General features: G+C 42.3%; 1 protein-coding gene across 1 annotated transcript in view; it reads right to left on the bottom strand.

Moving 5' to 3' along the window:
- The window catches only part of mertka (c-mer proto-oncogene tyrosine kinase a), a 175,630-nt gene extending 168,678 nt beyond the window's left edge, over positions 1 to 6,952 (bottom strand). The window contains exon 1 of the mRNA XM_063040701.1: positions 6,449 to 6,952. Within this exon, the coding sequence (XP_062896771.1) occupies positions 6,449 to 6,509 (61 nt within the window). The 5' untranslated portion in view covers positions 6,510 to 6,952. The remainder of the gene's footprint in view (positions 1 to 6,448) is intronic.
- Between the last annotated feature and the right edge of the window lie 18,209 nt (positions 6,953 to 25,161).

Raw genomic sequence — 25,161 nt, 5'->3', positions numbered from 1 at the left:
GTGATCATAATACCATTAGTTTCAAACTAAATATGGAGAAGGCCAGGTGTTGTCCACCGGTTGAGATTCTAAATTGGAGAAATGCTAATTCTATGGGTATCAGAAAAGATCTGGCAAGTGTGGATTGGGACAGGTTGTTTTCTGGCAAAGTTGTACTTTGTAAGTGGGAGGCCTTCAAAAATGAAATTTTGAGGGTCCAAAGCTTGTATGTCCCTGTTAGAATAAAAAGTAAGCATAACATATATTTAGGGAACGTTGGTTTTCAAGAGATATTGAGTCCCTAGTTAAGAAAATGAAAAGGGAAGTGCATTCAGCTATAGGCAGGTGCTTATGCAGTATAAGAAATGCAAGAAAGACATCAGGAAGGCTAAAAGAAGCTATGAGGTTACCCTTATAGACAAGGTGAAGGAGAATCCCAAGGGATTCTAGATATGTTATGGGCAAAAGGATTGCAAGGGACAAAACTGATAGTCTGTGAGACCAGAATGATGTGGAGCCAAAGGAGATGAGGGAGATTTTAAATGCACTTTTTTGCATCTGCATTTCCTCGGGAGATGGACACAGAGTCTACAGAAGTGAGGCAATGCAGCAGCAACTTCATGGGCACCATACAAATTACAGAGGAGAAGGTGTTTGCTGTCTTGAGGCAAATTTGGGTGGATAAATCCCCAGGTCTAACAAGGTCTTCCCTCGGACCCCGTGACAGGCCAGTGCAGCAATTGCAGGAGCTCCGGCAGAGACACTTAAATCATCCTTAGCAACATGCAAGGTACTGGAGGATTGGAGGATAGCCAATGTTGTTCTGCTATTTAAGAAAAGCTCTAAAAATAAATCAGGAAATTATAGGCCAGCGAGTCTGACATCAGTAGTGGGAAAGTTACTGGAAGGTATTCTAAGGGACCGGATATGAGTATTTGGATAGACATGGACTGATCAGAGATAGTCAACATTGTGCATGGAATTTACCAGGAGAGTGGATGAAGGCAAGGCACTGGATGTTGTCGACATGGATTTTAGCAAGACAGTCGACAAGGTCTCACAGGGGAGGGTGATCCAGAAGTTCAGTCATTTGACATCAGCTTTGTAGGAGGTGCCAGAGAGCAGTAGTATTTGGTTGCCTCTCTGACTGACGGCCTGTGACTAGTGGTGTGCAGCAGGGATCAACGCTAGGTCCTTTGTTGTTTGTCATCTATACCAATGATCTGGAAGATATTGTGGTTAACAGGATCAGCGAATTTGCAGATGACATCAAGACTGTGGGTGTAATGGACGGCAAGGAACAGTATCAGAGCTTGCAGAAGGATTTGTAGTAGAACAAAGGGATTTGGGAATACAAGTTCATAATTCACTGAAAGTGGCACCACAGGTAGATAGGGTAGGAAAGAAAGCTTTTAACACCTTGGCCCTCATAAATCAAAGTACTGAGTACAGGAGATGGGATGTTATGCTGAAGTTGTACAAGAGATTGGTGAGGTCTAATTTGGAGTATTATGTACAGTTTTGGTCACCTACCCACAGGAAAGATGTAAATAAGGTTGGAAGATACAGAAAAAAAGTTACAAGGATGTTGCTGGGACTGGAGTTACAAGGAAAGATTGAATAGGTTAGTACTTTATTCCTTGGAAAATAGAAGATTGGGAAGAGATTTGATAGAGGTATACGAAATTATGAGGGGTATAGATAGGGTAAATGTAAGCAGGCTTTTTCTACTGAGTGGTGGGACTACAACCAGAGGTCATGCGTTAAGGGTGAAAGGTGAAAAGTTGAACAGGAGCATGATGGGGTCGCAAGACTGTGGAACAAGCTGCCAGCGCAAATGGTGCATGCAAGCTCAAGCTCAATTTCAATGTTTAAAAGAAGTTTGGATAGGTACATGGATGGCAGGGTTATGGAAGGCTATGGTCATGCTGCAGGTTGATGGGACAAGGCAGCTTAAATGGTTTGGCACGAACTAGCTGGGCCGAAGGGCCTGTTTCTATGCTATACTTTTCAATGACTCCATAGGTACTTTGAACTTTTGCTGCTGTTGTAAGTCAGGGCTCAAGGTGCTAAAGAGCTAAAGTAGCCTTTACCAGCATATTGTAAATAATAGTTCCACACTCCACTCTCCAGGTGTGCTCTATCACTTCAGTTGTTCACTGAAACTACTTCAGGGAGCAATCATTATAACAGTCAACGTGGAAAGCACAAACACGGCATTTACAAACAATGAGCAAAGGTGAATCTGTGGAAGACATTTCTTTCACCTACAGTATAACAAATGCGTGGAACAGTTATCAGTTCAAGCATGCAATTTGGCATAAATTGTCACATTTACCCGATGCCTCCAACATGAAATAGCTGGAGAGATAATAACAAAAAGCACACATTTTTCAGTGCTATCAGACCACCTACAGCTCTACAAATGCCCAAGGACTCACTTAACAGCTAATAACGGAGAAGAGTTTAGGAACAATAGATGGAGTCAGCATGGAAAAGGCATTTCAAAAAAATTCCTAGACAAGATTGCCCTGTCTCCTGGACAGTGAGAAATGGATTGTCCTTGACAAAGTGTCTTCCACAAAAACACAGTTTTCCTCTCTAATCCTCAAAGAGTTGACACAAGTATTGCAAAGCAAAACAAGTCCTAACATTCAGAAATATTTTCTAATATTTTTTTATTGAAAGCAGCCGCAACACATAGCACAATTTTGCTTCTACTATATATACACTATATAATCAAATACAGAACTTAATGCAAATTATTAAACCACAGATTAATGTAAAAAGAGCACTGAACTAAGTCTGCCATCATTAAAGGTGTCAAATTTAATATGCAGATGGAATCAACACTCAACTTGTCTGTTATTCGTATCAATGGATTAAAAGCGCTATACATATTATAATTAAAGTTCAGGTTAGTCAACAGTTTATGTGCATTAAATAGATCTATGGCAAGCAAGCATCATAGTCATAATACAGGGGCCTGAGTCAACTTTTAATTCTTTCTAGTTATGCTGTTATTCCATGGACTACTTATAGATAAAACAGGTGCACTCTAACATCTGTAAAGAAAAAAAAATTGATAATATCTGCTGGCTTCCTCCCGACCTGCCTGGAAGAAACAGTTTAATCACACAATTAAGGATTCCACACTGCACCATTAAAATGCTCTCAAAAATCAAGTCAGTACCCTTACCATTTGATCAAGTTTCTCATTCCAGAGTTGGAAGTAGTCAGTTAAAGCACGTGCCGGGATATTGCGCATGTAACCTTGGCTACTGCTTCAGTGCCATATTGCAAGTGTCACAGGAGTCCCTTTTTTTTTGAGACACAAAATCAAAGGCCTTCACGGGTACAGACAAAACATTTTACCTCAATTTGAGGAACAGCAGACCATATACCGGTCTGTATTTATTATTTATGCAAGAAATGAAAGAGGTGATTTGATTCAAACGACTTTCTACAGGAGCACCCTTAACAGTGTCCTGTCCTGCTGCATCTTTGTGTGGTACAGATGCTGCAAGGCACCAGACCGCCAGACGTGACAGAGGATAGTAAAACCCACCAAGAGGATCACTGGGGTCTCCATATCATAGTTGTGACATTTACCAGGAGCATTTTATACGAAGGGCCCAGAGCATTATTGAGGATCCTTACCAGGCATCCCACAATCACACTGATCCACTACCATCAGAACTGGGACTGACAGACTGGGAAACAGCTTCTTCCCTCAAGCTATGAGACTAATAAATATCCCGAGCACCAACAAAGTTTCGGTACTGGGACAGTGATCCATCGACTGTTCTGTTTATCTGTGCTGAGCACTATACGCATTTTGAATTATATTTTATCAACTTATTTATACCAATATTTTGTCTTAATGCTGTCTGTGATAGATGTTTTGTGGGTACATCATTACCTTTGTATACATGTTCAGTCAGATGACAGTAAACTTGAACCTGAGTTTTAATTTCCACCACAGTTGACTATGCTAAAACTGGCTTCAGTGTTTCCCCATATCATAACACTAGCTCTGAGGGACTCCCGCCTATGAAGAGGACCAGATAAATGTTTTCCCCCCTTCTTGTAACAGAAGGCAGTAATAAAAAGACAAAAGTTAATTACCCTTTCCCTTTGCAGCAAAGAACTGTTCATAATCACATTCAGTAAAATGCAACAAACAACTACTATTTCTTTTTATTCAGATTAATCCTACTAAGCATTGCAGAGAATTTTAAATGGTTTAAAAGCTGAACGGAAAGGGCATAGTCTAAGTAGACATACAAAGTATGTCGTTTAAAGTTTATTTTACCTACAGAATAGCTTAAGATATTAAACTTTTTAAAAAAAAAGGTCTCTCACCATAAACTGAACCATTCACATCTGGATAAACTTTATAAACCATATGATCATAAATCTGAATAAGATTACAAAATACTTTATAAACCAGGGAACCGCTCAAGAAACATGTCCCTCGAGGCAGGGGAGGTAGGGTAGGCTCTTATAGAATAACTTGCTTTAGTGTTCACCACAGAGAGGGATCTTGATGAACACGAGGTCATCCGTAGAACAGGCTAATAATGTGTTAGTGCAAGTCAAGGTTAAGGAAGAAGTGGTGTTGGAGCTTCTGAAAAACATTTGGATAAGCAAGTCACTGGAGCCAGATGAGATATAGCACAGCTTATTAAGGAAAGGAAGGGAAGAGATTGGTGGGGCATTGATGAAGATATTTGCATCCTCTCTGGTCTGGAGTGGTATCAGAGGACTGGAGGATGGCAAGTGTTATTCTGCTGTTCAAGAAAAGTAATAAGGATAATCCTGGAAATGATAAATCAGTGAGTTTTACGTCAGTGGTGAGCAAACTATTGGAGAGATTTCTTAGGGACAGGATTTACGAGGATTTGGAACAGCATAGTCTGATTATGCATAGTCAACATGCTTTGAGAAGGGCAGGTCGCACCTCGTTTTTGTTGGAGGTGATGAAACAAACTAACAAAAGTAGGGCCATGGATATGACGTATACGATCCCAGTGAGGCTTTTAACAAGGTTCCCATGGCAGGCTCATCCAGGAAATCAGGAGGCATGGGATTGATTCAGAATCAGCTTGCCCACAGAAGGCAGAAGGTGGTAGTAGAATTCTACTCGGACACGGTGACCAGCGATGTTCTGCAGGGATCTGTTCTGTGGCCTTTGCTCTTTGTGAATTTCATAAGTGACTTGGATATGATAGTGGGGGTGTGGGGTACTAATTTTGCAGATGATGGGAACTGGATAGTGTGGACAGTGTAGAAGGTTATTATAGGTTATAAACAGAACTAAACACAATATAGAGTAGGGCAGATTAAGTTCAATCAGGAAAAGTATGAAATTATACACGTTTTGGAAGATTGAACTTGCAGAATGCAAGGTCAAAGCAGGATTCTTGGCAGTGTGGAGGAATAGGGGGATCTTGGGGTCCAAGTCCATTGATCCCTCAAAGATGCCATGAAATTAATAGGGATGTTAAGGTGTGCCAGCCTTTGAAAGGAGGTGACTGAGTTCAAAAGCCACAAGGTAATGTTGCAGTTCTATAAAACTCCAGTTAGACCTCACTTAAGAGAAGTGTTCAGTTCTGATCACCTCATTACAGGAAGATTGTGAAAGCTTTAAAAAGGTTACAGAGATTTACCAGGATGCTGCCTGGATTGGAGAGCATGTCTTATGAGTATAGGTTTTCTCTTTGGAGCAAAGGAGGATGAGAGTGACTTAATGGAGGTGTATTAGATTATGAGAGGCATAGAGAGGACAGCCAGCATCTTCCTTCCTTCCTTCCCTCCCTCCCCCCACCAGGGCAGCAATAGCCAATACCAGAGGACATCCATAGGTGGTAAATTTAGGGGAGATGTCAGAAATAGTTGATTTTTTTTAAAAAAACAGAAAGGGGAAGGTAAGAGATTTCTGAAGCACTGACTTAGATATTTGCATCCTCTCTGGCCACAGGAGTGACAGCAGAGGATTGGAGGATGAGACATATTGTCGCAGGAAGTGGAGGTGAGAGGTTTATCAACCAGAAAACATTTCTAGAACTGTTACATAGCCATACGGACGTAATTTTTCAAAAATGGAGGCTTACGGTTTGTGTAAGAGGCATCAGACTGATCGAAGAGTACTTTTATATTGGTCGGCACAACATCGTGGGCCTTACTGTGCTGCACTGTTCCAGGTTGGGGGGGGGGGGGCTCCGTAACGTAAAACTTAAAACTTCACCCGAATTTAATTAAAGGAAGCAAGTTTCTTTGCGACTAGTTGCAATACATTATTTAAACGCATTATAAAAGGTGCATTTTAAGCACCAACGAAAGTTAGTCAATTTTTAACTGTGGGGGCGGTATCTGTCCGCAGGTAAGAACGACCTTAATAACTTTCTTCAAAATTGAAAAAAAAAGAGATGCAGGCACTCAACCCCCCCCCCAAAAAAAAACTCACCAAATCCGCAAGGGAACTGAAGGAACGAAATGAACATCCAGAATAAGATAGAGCGAATCATTCCGTAGAAGAAGGGAACAGAGCTCGCTTAACTCAGCAACACCGTAACCGACCCCTTCAGCTCCGCTCTCAGTTCAGACAAAATTATTGTCTGTTTTGATCAGAACGACCAAGCGATCAACAAACTGCTTTGGAGTCAATGTAAATTAAACTACAACAGCCCGCTCTCCTTTACTCGATGTCCGAGGAGAGAAAAGTTCAGTATAACTACCACTTGCTGACCGCAGTACTGAGAGTGTGCCTCACTCCCCGGATAAGAAGCTGCGCTACCGAAGCACGTGACTTTTCTCCACAAACATGAGTAAATCTGCAGATTGCTGGAAATCTGAGCAACGCACTCAAATTGCTGGAGGAGCTCAGCAGGCCAGGCGGCATCTGCGGAGAAGAGTACGGTTGACGTTTCGAGCCGAAACCCTTCAACAGGGCTGGAAAAGAAAATGGGGAGTCAGGGTAAGAAAGTGGGGGGAGGGGAGGGGAGGGGAGGGAGAACCACAGGGTGAGAGGTGAAACGGGGAGTGGGGGAGTAAAGTGCTGGGAAGTTGATCAGTGAAAGAGGCTGGAGAAGGGGGAATCTGAAGGGAAGAGGACAGAAGACCATGGAAGAAAGAAAAGGAAGAGGAGCTCTAGAAGGAGATGAAGGTCAGAGATGGAAATGGGAATGGTGGTGTGGTGAGGCTTTACCAGAAGTTCGAGAAATCCATGTTCATGACATCAGGTTGGAGGTTACCCAGACGGAGTATAAAATGTTGATGCTCCAATCTGAGTGTGGCCTCATCGTGACAGTAGAGGAGGCCATAGACTGACATGTAGGAATGGGAATTAAAATGGGTGGCCACTTGGAGATCCCGCTTTTTCTGGTGGACGGAGCACCTATGCGAACAACGAACTTCACCTATGCTCTAAGCGGTCTCCCAATCTACATCGGGCAAGGGAGTTGTGTCGGGAGGAATCCCTGTGGAAAACAGAAAGATGTGCTTGGTGGTGGGATCTGCAGTATCTGCTCTCAGAATGAGGATTCTTATTCCAGAACCAAGCAGATGTCCCCCCTTCTTCAAAGAAAGAGGCTTCCCTTTCTCCACCATCAATGCTTCCCTAAACCCTATTTCTTTCATTTCATGTACGTCTGCTGTCACCCCATCCTCCCGCCACCCTACCAGGGATAGAGTTCATCTTGTTCTCACCTACCACTCCACCAGCCTCCGCGTCCAGCACATAATTCACCGAAACCTCTGCCACCTTCAACGGGATCCTACCACCAAACACACCTTCCCCTCCCCCCTACTTTCTGTTTTCCACAGGGATCATTGCCTACGTGACTCTCTTGTCCATTCATCCCTCCCCACTGATCTCCCTCCGGGCACTATCCTTGCAAGTGGAACAAATGCTACATCTGCCCCTACACCTCCTCCCTTACTACCATTCAGGTTCCCAAACAGTTCTTCCAGGTGAGGCAACACTTCACCTGTGAGTCTGTTGGGGTCATCTACTGTGTCCGGTGCTCCTGTATATCGGTGAGACCCAATGTAGACTGGGAGACCACTTCGCCGAGCACCTACGCTCTGCCTGCCAGAAAAAGTAGGATCTCCCGGTGGACACCCATTTTAATTCCATTTCCCATTCCCATTTTGACATGTCAATCCATGGCCTTCTCTACTGTCGCAATGAGGCCACACTCAGGTTGGAGGAGCAATGCTTTATATTCCATCTGATTAACCTCCAAACAGATGACATGAACATCAATATCTCAAACATTTGGTCAGGACCCCCCCCCCCCCACCATTTTCCCTCTCTCATCTTATCTCCTTACCTGCCCATCTACTCCCTCTGCTGCTCCTCCCCGTTTTCTTTCTTCCATCGCCTTCTGCCCTCTCCGATGATTTCCCCCTTCTCCAGGCCTAAATCTCGTTCACCAATCACTTCCCAGCTCTTTACTTCACCTCCCTCTCCCACCCCCCCCCCGGTTTCACCTATCACCTTGTCATTCTTCCTCCCCTTTTACCCCACTTTTACCCTGACTCCTCATCTGTTTTCCAGTCCTGATGAAGAACCTTGGCCAGAAATGTCGACTGTACTATTTTTCCTCCGGCTACCTCAAAAACAAAATCCTCCAGCTCTGAGGATTTAAAGGTTTCTCAGTAAGTGCCGACGGTTTTGCATTGACCAATGCAAAGAGAAACACGGTGGTCCCCAGTGTTTTATTGATGAATTGCATTGCCGCTGCTTGTTAAACTGGTTCCCCTTGTTTAGTAGCTCCCCCGGCCCCTCCGTCCTTGCTCTTTTACTATAAAAATCTCCAAGAATAACACCTATCTTTATGCAAGCAGCAGTGGGTGATTTTAACCCTGTTATTTTGGAACATCATACACTTTTTTTTTCAGCCAAAGGTATGAGGCTCACTCTTTCACCAGTTTCTGTGTTGGCAATGAGGAGCTTTTGAATTTTTTTTAAGTGCATCAAAAAAGGGGAAGGAGAGAAACCAAATGAGAAAAAGAAAAGCTGAGAATGCCAGAGAGAAAGAAGCCCTGGAAGTCTTTGTAATGTTAAGAACTTCTACTGAAGGGTCATTGCCCCTTGAAATATTAGTGTTTTATCACTCTCCATAAATGCTGCTGCTCCTTTCTAAGTTTTTTCTTTTGGTACTAGAGAGATGGAGTTATTATCCAGTAGCATCAGCAGCTCCAACAGACAAGTACCAGCTGAAGTGTTTTTATTTGTTGATTAAATATTAACGTGGTGGGCTGGAGATGTGTCTCTACCAAAGGAGGTGTAAGGCGCTCCTTCCCTCCACTACCCTGCAGGTCACCCTTGGCCAAGCTGTAGATGGTCATATGAGCAGCTGGTGCACATCACAAGTTCTGGTTGTGCGACCATTGATGCCGGACAATCTCTGAAGAGTATTGATATTAGCTGGGGTCACCTATCTTGTGAAGATACTGTGCAGAAGAAGGCAATGGCAAGTCACTTCTGTAGAAAAATTTGCCAAGAACAACAATCATGGTCCTGCAAAAGACAATGATCACCTTCATCATATGACATGGCACAAAACAAACAAACAAAATATTAGAGAAGATGCAAGGCCTCCTCTGCTGTACTGCAATCTTCGATGTCCAATGTTTCAATCGGGGGGTGGGGGGGGGGGTCATTGTCAGAACATAGTAATCCTTACTTGCTGAAAGCATATTTCTTTTTGTTGCCTGAACTGGCCTCATTCAAGAAAGAAACAGTTAATTTCTCATCCAAAAGATGGCCCAAGAGGGCACAACATTGTCAGTTCTTTTCAGTAGAACAGTACTGCACAGAAACAGGCCTTTCTGCCTACAATGTTGTTCTGAGCCAATTAAATAGCAAACTAAACTAACCCCTTCAGCCTACACAAAGTCCACATCCCATCATTCTCCCACATTCCTGGGCCCATTTAAGAGCTTCTTAAATGCCTCTATCATTTTTGCCTCCACCACCGCCCTTGACAGAACATTCCAGGCACCTACCATTCTCTGAGTTAAAAAAATACTAGTCCTGTACACCTCCTTTGAACTTGCTCAATGTTATCAGACTGAATTTGTTTCATAGAAACCACTGGAAAGGTCCTTGAACTTGGAGTTGACTGTTGCAACAGTTGGTATTTCTGAAGTAAAGAATGAGAGCTGAACAGAACACTGCAATGACCTTGTATCTAATTGTGGGTTTGTTCGACAATTGGTTTGTCTAGTTCTGCACAAGCTCTTCTCTTCACTGCACTGTAAAATTTATATCTGGTATGCTTTCTGAACCTGGTTTTTATTGTAGCTGTACACACACTTGTTTTTCTTCCTTTTCACGCCTTGTGGTGCATTGGGAGGCAAACTTACCATTTCTTAAGCTTTTTTTAAAATCTTTTTTTGGGAGGCCAAGTTGCTAGCTTGATGCTAAACGCAGCACGGATGAAAAGCATGCAAAGAGTGAGCTGGAACTGAACTGGGGACCACTCACCTCGAATGCCACCACACCACCAGCTGGCTATATGTACTTGTGCCCGTGACAGTAAACTTGACTTAACTTGTTCATTGTGGAGTGATTCATCTCACCAGTTTCTGTGTTAAAATGCTTGAGAATTAGCATCCAATTAAACAATGTACAGTACACTAAATAAATAAGTGAGAAAATATTTTCCATATACATTGAGTGGACACTTTATTAGCTACAACCTGTACATAATGACGTAGCCACTGAGTGTATGCTCATGGTCTTCTACTGCTGTAATCCATCCACTTCAAGGTTTGATGTGATGTGTCTTCAGAGATGCTCTTCTGCACACCACTGGTGTAACGCGAGGTTATTTGAGTTACTGTCGCCTCCCTGTCAGCCTGAACCGGCCTGCCCATTCTCCTCTGACCTCTCTCCTTAACATTGTATTATTGCCCACCGAACTGCCACTCGCTGGATTTTTTTTTGCTGTTCATACCATTCTCTATAAACGCAGAAATTTGTTATGCATGAAAATCCCAGGCGATTAGCAGTTTCTGAGATACTCAAACCACCCTGTCTGGCACCAACAATTATTTCATGGTCAAAGTCATTTAGATCATATTTCTTCCCCATTCTGATGATTTGTCGGAAAAACAATTAAACCTCTTGACCATGTCTGCATGTTTTTATGCATTGAGTTGCTGCCACATGATTGGCTGATTAGATATTTTCATTAGTGAGCAGGAATACCTAATCGACTAGCCGCTGGGTGTATGCTACACAGGTATGTGACACTTGAAAGATTCTGAAAAAAATTGTTAGATGTTGTAAGTTCTCCCTGTGACCACGTGGATTTCCTCAGGGTGCTCTGCTTTCCTCCCACATTCCAAAGATTACAGGTTAGTAGGTTAATTGGTCACAGAGGGCAATGCAGCCTCTTTGGTCTGGTAGGACCTGTTACCATGCTGTATTTATAAATATAACTTAAAAACTATATATTTATGAAGACTGAACTGGGATACCAGCAGATTTTAAATTCCAGAGTTGAACATGTTCCCAGAAGCCTTAAAAGGCAAAAAAGAGTGCAGATGCTGAAATCTGGAACAAAAAGGCTGTAGACTGGACAAACTCAGCTGATCAATCAGCTTCTGTGGAGGCAAAAGGTAGAAGTTGATATTTTGGATCAAGACTCTGAGAGGGCAGAAGAAAGATTTCCAATATAAATCAGTGGTGCTCATCATGCAGTTAGACCAATGGGGCAAACAGGCACAACGTTCCAGCATTGAATCAGTTATCACCGTTCAAAAGTGTATCACTATAGCATCATCATCATCATCATCATGTGCCCTGCTGTATGATGTAGGCGATCATGGTCTTTTACCATGATTATTCTTGGCAAATTTTTCTACAGAGTTGGTTTGCCATCGCTTTCATCTGGGCAGTGTCTTTACAAGACGGGTGACCCCAGCCATTATCAATACGCTGCACCACCTACTCCCATGGCTTCATGTGACCCTGATCAGGGGGCTAAGCAGGTGCTACACCTTGCCAAAGGGTGATCTGCAGGCTAGTGGAGGGAAGGAGCACCTTGAACCTCCTTGGATAGAGACGTATCTCCAAACTACCTTATATCACACGCACTATCTCTCTACAGCGTGCGTGCGCGCACACACACACATATACACGATGCTGGAGGAACTCAGTAGGTCTGGCAGCATCTATTGAAGGAAATAACAAACAACAGGAATTCTGCAGATGCTGGAAATTCAAGCAACACACAGGTCTCGGCCTGAAACGTCGACTGTACTTCTTCCTAGAGATGCTGCCTGGCCTGCTGCATTCACCAGCAACTTTGATGTGGGTTATTGAAGGAAATGATGTTTCAGGCCAGGATCCTTCAGCCAGAAGGAATCAGTCAGAATGTTCTCCACAATACATCTGAAGGTATTTGTAGGAGCCTTTGGTGACATACAAAATCTTCTCAAACATCCAATAAGTTCGAGTCATTAGCATGCCTAATGCATCAGCATCATTGCGTCAATGTGCTGAGCCTAGGATAGAAACTCTGAGATGTTGGCACCTAGAAAGTTGAAGGTGCTCACCCTTTCCACTGCTAACTCCTCACCAAGGACTGGTGAGTATTTTCCCAACTTCCCCTTCCTGAAGTCCACAATCAATTCCTTGATCTTGCTTCATGCCTTATCTTTACATATCCTCCAGTGCTTTGATATCTTCCTTATTTCTCGGTCACTAGAATGGAACGTGATGCTTACAATCTAATTAACTCAGAATATTGTACAACTTTATTCAGACTTGTATCTACAGGAGTAACTGCAGATATTCAAATACACCTCCTCTAAACTCATCTGTTGCACTCGGTGCTCCCGATGTAGCCTCCTCTATATTGGTGAGACCAGGCATAGACTAGAGTACTGTTTTCTACTCTCAGCCCCGATACAGGATTCTGACCCAAAATGTTAACCATTTCTCTGCCTCCACGGATGATGCTTGACCTGCTGAGTTCCTCAAGCCCTTTGATTTTTGATCTAGTATCTTCAACATTTATTGACTACAAAATATTATTCAAACAGGGTCACTGAACCCCTTACACTGATCTGGTGGAGGAAGAAGTCAAAGTAAATTTATTATCAAAATACATTCAAGTCACCATGTACAACCCTAAGAATCATTTTTTTTTACGGGTATACTCAATAAATCCAAGAAACGCAATAGAATCAAAGAAGATACTTTATTGAAGATTCTACAATAGGTGAATAGGTTGTGGGAAAAGTTCAGTGATAGGGCGAGTGAAGTTCAGTAAAGTTATCCCCTCTAGTTCAAGAGATTTATAGTTGAAGAGTTTCTGAACCTGATAGTATGGGTCTTGAGGGCCTTATAGCAGCAGTGAGAAGAGACCATGGCCTGGGTGATGGGGATCCTTGATGATGGATGCTGCTTTCCTGCAACAGTGCTCCTTGTAGATGTGCTCAATGGTGGGGAGGGCTTTACCTGTGATAGACAGGGCCGCATGATCCACTACTTTTTGTAGGATTTTCTGTTCAAGGGTATTGCCGCTTCCAAATCTGGCCATGATGCAACCAATCATTATACTCTCCACCACACATCTATAGAAGTTTGTCAAAGTTTCAGATGTCATCCTGAATCTTTGCAAACTTCTAAGAAAGTAGAGGCACTGCCATGCTTCCTTCATAATTGCACTTGTGTGCCGGTCCAGGACAAATCCTCTGAGATTATAGCACCCAGGAATTTAAAGTTGCTGACCCTCTCCATCGCTGATTTCCCCCAATGAGTACTTGCTCATGGTCCTCCTGAAGTCAATAATCAGCTCCTTGGTTATGCTGACATTGAGTAAGAGGGTCTTGTGGCACCACTCAGCCAAATTTTCAATCTCCTTCCTCCCTGCTAATTCATCACCATCACAGACTCGGCCAATGACAGTGGTGTAGTCAGATGTACTTTTGTCAGAAATAAAGGAAGTAAATAGAAAATGCTGGTAACACTCAGCAGGTCAGTCAGTGTCTATGGAGGGAGAAATGAAGGGAACATTTCATATTGAAGACTCTTCATCAGAACAGTTCTATTTTGAGATCTCCATCCTGAAACATTACCCCTACTTCTCTCTCCACTGGTGCTGACTAACCTGCTGAGTATTTCCAGCTTTGACTTTATTTTAAATTTCCAGTATATGCAATTTTTAGATTTTGCACTAATATTAGGAAAGTATGGTGTGCATTTGCCAGCACTATGAAAAGAGGTAAGATTATTTTACCTTATTTTCATGCTTTTTAATAATAAGTTAGTTTTCAAATGTGTTTAAATGAATGTATTCTTTAAGTAATCCTATAAAGTAGATTTTAAAACAGTTCAGACGTGTTCTGTTCAAGTCGAAGCTCACAGTCCATGAACTTGCAAACACTGCCTTACAATACCTCTTTTTTGCACTATTTATTTTGTAAATAATAATAATTTATGCCTTAACATATGGTACTGCTGCCAGAACACAACAAATTTCATGGCCACTTTTATTGAGTACCACTGTACTTTAATGCAAGTATCTAATCAGCCAATCACGTGGTAGCAACTCAAAAGATTCAGTTGTTTTACACAACAAAGTTCAAAGTAAATGTATTATCAAAGTACCTACTGTATATATCACCATTTGTGACTGTGAGATACATTTTCTTGCAGCCTTTCGCGGTAAACACAAGAAACACAATAGATTTTATGAAAGACTGTACGCAGCAGGACAGACAAACAACCGATGTGCAAAAGGTAACAAACTGTGCAAATATAAAAGGGACCAATAATAAATAAAGAAGCAATAAATATTGAGAAATGAGATGAAGAGTCCTTGAAAATTAGTCCACAGCTTGTGGGAACAGTTCTGTGCTGGGGTGAATGAAGTTGAGCAAAAATCAGAATGGGGAGGAAATGTGATCTAAGTGACTTTGACTGTGGAATGATTGTTGGTGCCAGATGGGGTAGTTTTGAGTATCGCAAAAAACTGCTGATCTCCTGGAGTTATCACGCCCAACAGCCTCCAGAGTTTACTGAGGATACTGTGAAAAACATAAACCATCCGGTGAGCAGTATTTCTGCGGGCGAAAATGCCGTGTTAATGAGAGGGGTCAGAGGAGAATGGCCAGACTAGTTTAGGCTGACAGGAAGGTGACTGTAACACAGATAACAACAGTGGTGTGCAGAAGAGCATCTCTGAATACACAACACATTGAGTCTTGAAGTGGTTGGGCTACGGCAACAAAAGACCAAAAACAACCACTCAATGACTACTTTATTTGGTGCAGGAGGCAGCTAGTAAAGTGGCAACTGAGAGTATAAGACAGTGCTAATAAACATGATTCTGATTCTGTTTCTGGTCTCAGGGTACACTGCCTGAGGTTTTCTCATTACTTGAATCTCATTCTGCCTCTGGAACGTAAGGGGACGGTCGTCCAGCCACTTGCGACCCTGCAGACTTTACATACCAAACCAATACTCGGCCATACTCTGCATCGTCAATCGTCTGATTGTACAACTAAGGAGCAGGAGCAGGCCACTCAGCTTCTCAAGCTGCTCTATTACTTAGTGAGATAGTGGCTAATCTGATTGTAACCTCAACTCTATATTTCTGTCTGCTCCAGTAGCTTTTCATACCGTTGATTCTCAAGAAGCTATCTGCCTCTGCCACAAAAGTTTTCAAAGCCTGCTTTCACCTTTTGAGGAAAAGAGGTACAAAGACACATGACTCTCTGAGAGAGATAACTTCACCTCACCTTTGTCTTAAGTGGGTGACTCCTCTTCACAGCTGTCCTTCGAGACCCGTATGTTCGTGAAAGTTGCCTCCCTCAACACCACTTTTCTAAACAGCAGATAACAGCCTAGCCTGCCCAAGTTTTCCTCCTAAAGTAACCTGCCCATTCCAAGTAAGTCATCTCTGCTTCCAACTCATTAACATTGTCCTATAGGTGACGGGAAACAGTGTGCCAACAAAATTGCATCAGAACCCAGCATGTCAAATTTACATTTTTGGAAAAAAGGAAGAAATTATTCTCAGCGGCCAGTCTTTTTGATGGTAGTGATGGAAGCATTAAAAAAGACAAGATTATTTAACATCTTTGACAAGTATGTATTTCGAAGTGAATATCAACATGGTTTAATTAAATGCAAATTATGTTTGACTAAAGAAACTGAGAATGCTAATAAGGGTTGTGTGGTTGATATGTCTCTCTGTCACTCTCTGGCTATCCATTCCATAGGATGATGATGGTTCCTTTCAGTCAGTTAGTGGGGTGGTACCCCACTCCTCAGAAAGGAACAGTGTGTGCGTGAGTGGATTTTAGGTGAGTCGGGGGTTGCGCAGGACCAGACCCACCTTCTCAACATCCCCTCCCGGATCCAGTGGCTTGGTGGGGTCCAAGATGACTGGGAGAAGTTCTGTTGCAGTGAATGGCCAGACCAAGCTTCGATGCAAGGGATGCCCTTTCCGCGCTTCACGGCACGTGTTTGCTAGATGACCTTTGACCCTACGAGAGGGTTCATCCGCCCTTTGACAGGTCTTGTTTTTCGTCCTGCAGGGTGTCTAGCCACCCTCCTCACCAGGCAAGCCTGGTGGGGGAGCCGGTTTAGTCGGCGACCACCCGACCATGCGACAGGCGGTACTGAGTTACATGGTACCAGTAGCACTCAGACGAGTGACCTGACCAGAGGTTGATATGTACACCATTTCCAGAAGCAGTTTATGTAAATACCACAGTACTGTATAAACATTAGTAAATTGAAGCTCGTGTTTTATATGAAGATAAAATTAGAGAAGAAGCAGAAAAAGTTTAGCTGAAGGGAAGAGTCTGTTCTTTAGAACAGAGATGAAGAGGAATGAGGACTGGCTTATTCCTCCTGTAGTCAATAATCAACTCTTTGGTTTTGCTGACATTGAGTGAAAAGTTATTGTCATGACACCACTCAACCAGATTTTAATTTCCGTCCTATGTGCTGATTAGCCATCATCTTTGATTTGACCAACAACAGTGAGTTCCCAGCAAACTTAAATGTGGCTTTCAAGCTGTACTTAGCCACACAGTCATAGGTATAAAGCCAGTAGAGCAGGGGGCTAAGCACACAGTCTTGTGGTGCGCCTGTGCTGCTGGAGATGTTACTGCCAATCCAAACTGACTGGTGTCTGCAAGTGAGGATATTGAGGATCCAGTTGCACAAGGAGGTATCAAGTCCCTGGTCGTGGAGCTTAGAGTCACCATGCTTCCAGCACCAACATAGCATGCCCACAACTGACTAATCCTAACCGTAGGTCTTTGAAATGTGGGAGGAAACAACAGCATACGGAGGAAATGTACATGGTCCAAGGAGAACATACAAACCCCTGACAGGTAGTGGGGGGATTGAACCCCAATTGGTGATCGCTTTTGCTGTAATAGCATTACACTAATCGCTACATTAGAAACAGCAACAAATAATAAAGATTAAAAAGGATTGAGAAGGAGTGCAAGATAAAGGTGGCAAAAATATTAGAACAGCGACCAAGGATTTATATGGCTATTAAAAAGAACATGAGCATTTGTACAACGTAGTGAGTCTGGGCAATCCATGATGGAAGACAGGACAATTAAGTTGGGGACCTGATCAGTTTTCACTGCATAGGAAACAAGTAACATCTCAGAAATAGCTGAAAATCAAGACATGGAGGGGGAAGGAGGAACTTGGGAAAATTACAGTCACCAAGCAAACAGTTGAAACTACAGGCTGATATGTCTCCATATCTTGATCGACATGGGGTCTGAAAAGAAGTGGATTGTGACACAGACAATACATTAATTTTAGTTTAATTTTAAAGCTCATCAGATTGGAAAATTAAGTATTCAAAAGGGAAGGAGACAGCAAGTAAGAAACAAGTTGGTTTAACACTGGGAAACATTAGTAAATATGTTACAGCAGGGTATATAAAAGTTCAAGGTAATGTGACAAAGTCAGCATGGTTTCGGAGAAAAGGCCAAGCATTTCTTTTAAAATGTAACGTGCTATGGAGAGGGTGAGCCAGTGGATAAGCTATGCCAAGATTTCTATCATGATAAGGTGCTGCATCAAAGACTATTATAAAAAGAATGCTGCAGGAAGAAACATATTGTGGTCAGTAGAAGATTGCAGGTGTAACAGGATGTCTGAATGGATATTCTTTCTGTCAGTATGATGTAATGAGTAGAATACCACAGAAGATGGTGCTAGAACAACAGCTTTGTTCGGTTTATGTAAATGACGGGTGGTGCCAATGGTAAGGTTTCTAAATTTACTGATGACTCAAAACATCATTTGTGAAGTGGAACAGGAAGGATTCAAAGTGACATGGATAGGTTACATGAGTGGACAAAGATCTAAAAAATAGAATATATTGTGAGAAAATGTGAAATTGACCATTTCAGAAGGAAACATGTAAAAACACACCACATTCACACTTCTCTTTGAACTGCTGGGAGTGTACATTTCGCAAATCTCTCATGGTCCCAGAACACATACTCCACAGTCAAAAGAGCTGAGCAGCGCCCCCCACATTTCTGAGGAGGCTGGAGAGAGCTGGATTCGGCACATCGATACCTTCGATCTTCTAAAGGTGCACAGATGAGAGTATCCTAACAAGCTGCATCACTGTGTGATGTGGTATGGAAACTACGTAGTTAAAACTGCCCAACACATCACTGGCACCAGCCTACCTGTCTTCAAGGACATATATTCATAATGGTTCAATGGTTCCATTTAATATCAGAGAATGTATACAGTATAGAACCTGAAATTCTTACTCGTCACAGACATCAACAAAGAACGAATGACAGAAAAATGTTAGAACCTCAAAGCACACCTCTCACCCCCCATATACATGGTGACGGAAATAGGCCCGCAATACCATGGAGAATCCCCCCCACCCTACTTATGGATTGTTTATCCAACTCCTATCAGGGAAGAGGCTAGTAGTATCCATGCCAGGACCACAAGACTCAGGAACAATTACTTTCTCCAAAGTGTCAGGCTGATCGACACCTCCACACGTTAACCCACCCCACAACCCCCTCCCCCCCAACCACCACCACCACATCCACATCAGCCACTCTATGTCACAGCCCCTCAGCACCCTTCACCCACCCCATGCACTGTCACTTTATTCCTACACTCTTCGCCTCATATCTTCACTGGCACGGTCACTGTCCTGCTGTGTTTTCATATGCCCTGCTGCCACCCAGAAGAGTTTCTCTTGCCAAGTTTGTCACTTTATCATTTCCATTGTGTACTTCTGCTGCATCAGTTCTGGAGTAATAATCATTTTGTTCTTCTTTACACTTGTGTATTGAAGAGTGATAATAAACAGCCCTGGATTTTGAATCTTGAATATATCTGAGATACAAGGGGATCTTGGAGTTTGACAGCATGCTTCACAAAATGCCTTCTGCACAAGTACAACAAGCAGATAGGAAATCGAACAAAATGTCATAAAAAGTGACATGAATACAACAGTTATCTAAGGATGGATGGTAATTTGTTGGAAGCAGCTCGCAGAAAGCTTGTTTTACTCATAGCTAAACGTGCAGGCTAGGCTTGTATTCACTGGATATTGGAAGATGGCGGGAGATGGTTGAAACACACACAGGGTGGATGTGGAGACGATCCCTCTTGTGAGAAAATCTAGAATGGGGGGTGGGGTCATTGCTTAAAATTAAGGTGTTGCTCATCGAACAAAGATAAGATACTGCAGTTGCTGAAATCTGGAGCAACAGACAATCTGTTGGACAGACTCAGTAGGTTAGACAGCATTTGTGGGGGTGGTGGGGAGGAATTTTTAGTGTTTTGGGTTGAAACCCTACTTCAGGACACAGTAAATTTTGTCTCAACATGTCTACAATTCCTTTCCCCCTGAAGATGCTGCTGGACCCACTAAGTTTCTTCAGGAATTTGTTAGTTACCAAATAAAGATTTGTACACAAAAATAAATACAACAATGTTTATGAAAAACTGTAGATAAACAAAGACTGACAAACAACCAATGTGCAAAAGAAGAAAATTTGTACAAACAAACAAAGAAATAATGCTGAGAACGAGTCCTTGATAGTCAATAGGTTGTGGAGTCAGTTCAGCGTTGAGGTGAGTGAAGTTGTACACACTGGTTCAGGAGCCTGATGGTTGTAGGGTAATAACTGTTTCTGAGCCTGGTGGTGTGGAATGTAAGGCTCTTGTACCTCCTGTCTGATGGTAGTAGTGAGAAGAGAGCTTGGCCTGGGTGGTGATGGTCCTTGATACTTTTTTTTGGAAATGAGGCTTTTTCTCTTTTTGAGAATTGTGAGTCTCTGGAACTTGGTGCAAGCAAAATCAATGAATATTTTAAAACAGAAATATATGCTTGATAAGCAGGAAGATGGAAGGTTACCACTGGTAGACAGCTATGATTTTATTAAATATCAGGCTTCATGGGCTGAGTGGCCTTCTCCTGTTCCTAGTTGGTAGACCACACACTCCTCCACAAAGCCTCAGGTATATTTAGAAGTCCATTGATAGTATGCTGAAAAAAAAACAAGGTGTTGCCTCTAGTATCCCGGCCAATATTGACTAAATTAACAACATAGACTTGATGAGTTGAGATAGCCTTCTTCTCTGTCTTGGAAGCAAAGTAAATGATATTAAATGTTTGGAATGTCCCAAGACAATGCATCTTTTTTTCCTTTCAATAATGTCAGCAATTACTATTTTGATTCCACTTTATATTTTGGTTTTGATTAGACCTTGCTAATTTTCCATTTTGGAAGGAATGGGGCAAGTTTCAGCCAAATTTGGCCCCTGGTGGACAGGATTGCAGCCGGAGATCCACTAAGAACAGGCTTAGGCTTGGCTCCTGATGCCCCCTTCTGTTTAAGGAATATATCAAGCCAAAATTCACTTGCAATTATAGGTCTCCTCAGCAGAGAATTGTCATCACCCATGGAACCACAACACAATTGAAATCAACATTGACGGAAGAGAGATGAGAATAAAAAAAGAAATTGTTAAACATTTCTCGACATGATATGTAATAAAATAGGTAATTTCAAATTTTATTGCTCTATTTCAGCGTAAGATATTGGTGATATGACCAGCTGACCCCTGTTGGATATGCTCAGTTTCTATTAACTTCTTACTCAGAGAAGTCAAGAACACATTTGTTGATTGCCAATGTCGGAAGGTTGTAAGTATAGGCCATAACTCTCAGACTAGAATTTGTACTCCCTTTTCATGTGCTTCAATACATCCATTATCCATCACAGTGTCAATTCACACTCAGCCTTATTCTCAGTAGCAATCTTCCATTTAACTTCTTATGGAACATCTTTTGAAAATCCTCTTCACGGCCTCAGTTCAGACAAGGACCAAAGAACTGAGTTGCATAGGTGAGGTGAGAGAGACTTCCCTTAACATCAAAGAGCCCTGGTGGAAATAACATCAAGAGGAAAACACTCCAATGGTTGGAGTTATACCTTGCACAAAGAAATTTAGTTGTGGTTGTTGAAGGTCAGTCTTCCCAACCCCAAGAATGTCATAGCAGAAATTCCACATGAACGTCTTCTAGGCCTAGCCATTTTCAGCTGCTTCATCACTGGGATTGGAAAATGTTCAATGCAACTACACAGAAAATGAAGTAGTCCATACTTGTATTCAAGCCCAGGGCAATATTCAGGTATGGACTGATATTTGGTTAGTACCATTCACTCTGCAAAAGTACCAGCCAACAACCATCTTCAACAAGAGACAGTCCAATCATATATGGTTAATATTCAATTACATTACTCAACCAGCCATATAAATGCTGTAATTACAAAAGTGGGTTGGAGACTGGGTATTCGGCAGCAAACAATTCATCTCCCTGATATTGAAAGCAATTATAACATCAAAAAAGCACAAGTCGGGAGCTTGATGGAGAACTTGGTGTGTGACACAGGTAGGCAAAGTGGTGAAGAAGTCACATGGCTTGCCTACCTTCATAGGATGGGGTATTCAGTACAAGAGTTGTGATGTCATGTTACAGGTGTATAGGATGTTTGTGAAACTAGACTTGGAATATTGTCTGCAGTTCTTGACACCATACTATAAGGAGGATGTTATTAAGCTCGAGAGGGTGCCAAGAAGATTCAAAATGTCGTTGCTTGTGAATCATTCCAATATTTGTCAAAGCTGAGTTATAAAGAGAAACCTGATAGTATGGTGTTGTTTACCCAACAGCATGAGTTCCCAACCTTTTTTACACCATGAACCCCTGCCATTAACCAAGGGGTCCATGGGCCCCAGGTTAGGAGTCCCTGCCCTCGAGGGAAGGAGGCTGAGGGGCAACCTTATAGAGGTATACAAAATCTTCAGAGGGATAGACAAGGTAGATTTTCCATTCTTTTCCAAGGGTAGAGGAGTTTAAAGGTGGGAAGGGAAAGATTTAGGGTGGACCAGAGTGTGTTTGCATGCTTTCTTGCCCATGTCCTTCTAGCTAATAGAGGTTGTGGTCACTCCACGCCCATGAGGAGACAGCAAATGTTTCTAGTCAATGAAATTGCTGGCATCCCAACACTGAATTTCATGGAACTGTCAACCTACTATTTCTGTTCATTAACCATTCCTTTATTCCTTCTACCTTCAAGTTCATAAGATTTTACTTGCTTTTTGTTTAGCAGGTTATTTGTGAAAACACAAGTTTCCTTGTCTTTTTCGACCCTATAAGTAAGACTCAGGGGACTCAATAGTGTGGAGAAAATGATAGGGTACCTTTCAAAGATAATTTTAAAAATTATGACGGCGTGGACAGGGTGGATCGTGATCAAATATGCTAAGAAGGTATCTGCAACCAGAACGCAAAGGTAAGGCAGAGGAGATCAGGAGAGGAATTGAGCAATAACTTTTTTTCATCATGCAGAGAGTGGTCAAAACAAGGCTAGTGTAAGGGGTTTCTTCTTTTATGTTACTGCGTAGGCTAATTAAAATGGCTTCTTCGTTACGTTATAATTGAAATGGCTTCTTTGTTATGTTAACTGCTGAGAAAGTCCTCCGGCTAGCCGTTTGTTTGGATTATGTTACTGATAAGGAGATGAACGAACCAATTGGGTAGATGTTATGCTTTCTGTGTGTCTGTAAGTTATTGTGATGGGCGGGTTTTTGGGCAGAAGGCGTGAGAGAGAGAATGAGGAGGTGCTGTGAGTCGGCTAACGGGGTCGGACCCTGATCAGGAGTCCGAGGTCCAGGGCGTTCAGCGAGGAGAGGAGACGGAAACGGACTCGTGTGGAGCGTCTGGTTGACCACTGTTGTTGGTCCCAGGCGGCATGTCAAGGTGGTCCGAGGGGATCGCAGGGTGAAGAAGGAGGGTCCCGAGCTCTAACTGTTTGTGCATGAAAAGATTGAACTTTGATAAGTGTGGCGCCTTTTATTTTCCTTTTATATTTTATTCTCTATTAATTATATAGTTCCAGTAATATCTATAAACTGTAGTTCATTTAATAGTATCTGGTGTATTGTCTGTTATTTGAGTGGGGTGGGGTACATCACACAGCATCCACACAAACTCATTACCCAGTTTGGCAGGGCCGAGGGCTGTTTTCCTAGACGAGAGTGAGCTGAGCGACCCTGAGGCTGGCCAGGGTCTGTTGAAGTACTGGTTGAAGGGGTAGTTGAAGCAAGCACTCTCACAACAGGTAAGAAGTATTTACATAAACACTTGAAGCAACCAGGAGACTGTGGTCTAATCTAGTAAGGCATTTAGAAAATAGGACAAAGAAGAGCACAGCACAGGAACAGGCCATCAGCCCACAATATTGTGCTGAACTAATTAAACTAGTAATTAAAAGCATAACTCAATGAATCCTTCTGCCTATGCCATGCCATTTCCCTCCATTCTCTGCACATTTTGTTGTTACCTTGAACACTTCCATTGTATTTGGAATAGATCTCAACAGGTTGGAAATGGATCTCAAGAGAGTGAGTTTGTTGAATGCCTATGGGATGGCACTTTTGAGCAGTTTGTTATAGAGCCAACTAGGGGATCAGCTATACTGGATTGTGTGTAATGTAATGAACAGGAGGCAAATAGGGAGCTCAAGGTAAAAGAGCCTTTAGGAGTCAGTGATCACAAAATGATTGAGTTCAATTTGAAATTTGATGGGAAGAAAGTAAAGTCATTTCAGTGGAGGAAGAGATATTATAGTGGTATGAGAGAGGAGTTGGCCAAAGTAAGTTGGAAGGAAATGCTTGCAGGGATGACAGCTGAACAGCAATGGTGTGAGTTTCTGGGAAAAATGAGGATGCAGGACAGATGTATTCCAAAAATGAAGAAATACTGAAATAGCAAAATAGTACAACTGTGGCTGACAAGGGAAGTCAAAGCTAATGTAAAAACAAAAGAGAAGGCATACAACAAAGCAAAAATTAGCGGGAAGATAGAAGATTGGGAAGCTTTTAAAAACCTACAGAGAGCAACTAGAAGAATCATTAGATGAGAAAAGATGAAATATGAAAGCAAGCCAGTAAACAATATCAAAGTGGATAATAAAAGCTTTTTCTAATACTGTATGTGAAAAAAAAAGCGAGATGAGAGTGGACATCGGACTGCTAGAAAATGAGGCCAGAGAAGTAATAACAGGGGACAAGGAGATGGCAGATGAACTAAATGAGTATTTTGCATCAGTCTTCACTGTGGAAGACACTAGCAGTGTGCCAGATGTTGTAGTGTGTGCAGGAAGGGAAGTGAGTGCAGTTACTATTACAAGGGAGAAGGCGCTCAAAAAGCTGAAAGACCTGAAGGTACATAAGTCACCCAGACCAGATGAACTGCGCCCTAGAGTTCTGAAAGAGGTAGTGGTAGAGATTGTAAAGGCATTAGCAATGAACTTTCAAAAATCATTGGACTCAGGCATGGTGCCAGAGGACTGGAAAATTGCAAATGTCTCTCCAAATTTTCAAGAAAGGTGGAAGGCAGCAGGAAGGAAATTATAGACCAGTTAACCTGACCTCAGTTGTTGGGAAGATGTTGGAGTCAATTATTAAGGATGAGGTTATGAAATACTTGCTGACACAAGACAAGACAGGGCAAGTCAGCATGGTTTCCTTCAGGGAAAATTTTGCCTGATGAACCTGTTGGAATTCTTTGAGCAGATTGCAAGTAGATAGATAAAGGGAATACAGTGGATGTT

This window comes from Mobula hypostoma, chromosome 2 (genome assembly GCF_963921235.1).
Source record: "Mobula hypostoma chromosome 2, sMobHyp1.1, whole genome shotgun sequence".
Classification (NCBI taxonomy): domain Eukaryota; kingdom Metazoa; phylum Chordata; class Chondrichthyes; order Myliobatiformes; family Myliobatidae; genus Mobula; species Mobula hypostoma.
The sequence above is the reverse complement of the archived record's forward strand: the minus strand, read 5'-3'. Positions and strand labels throughout refer to the sequence as shown.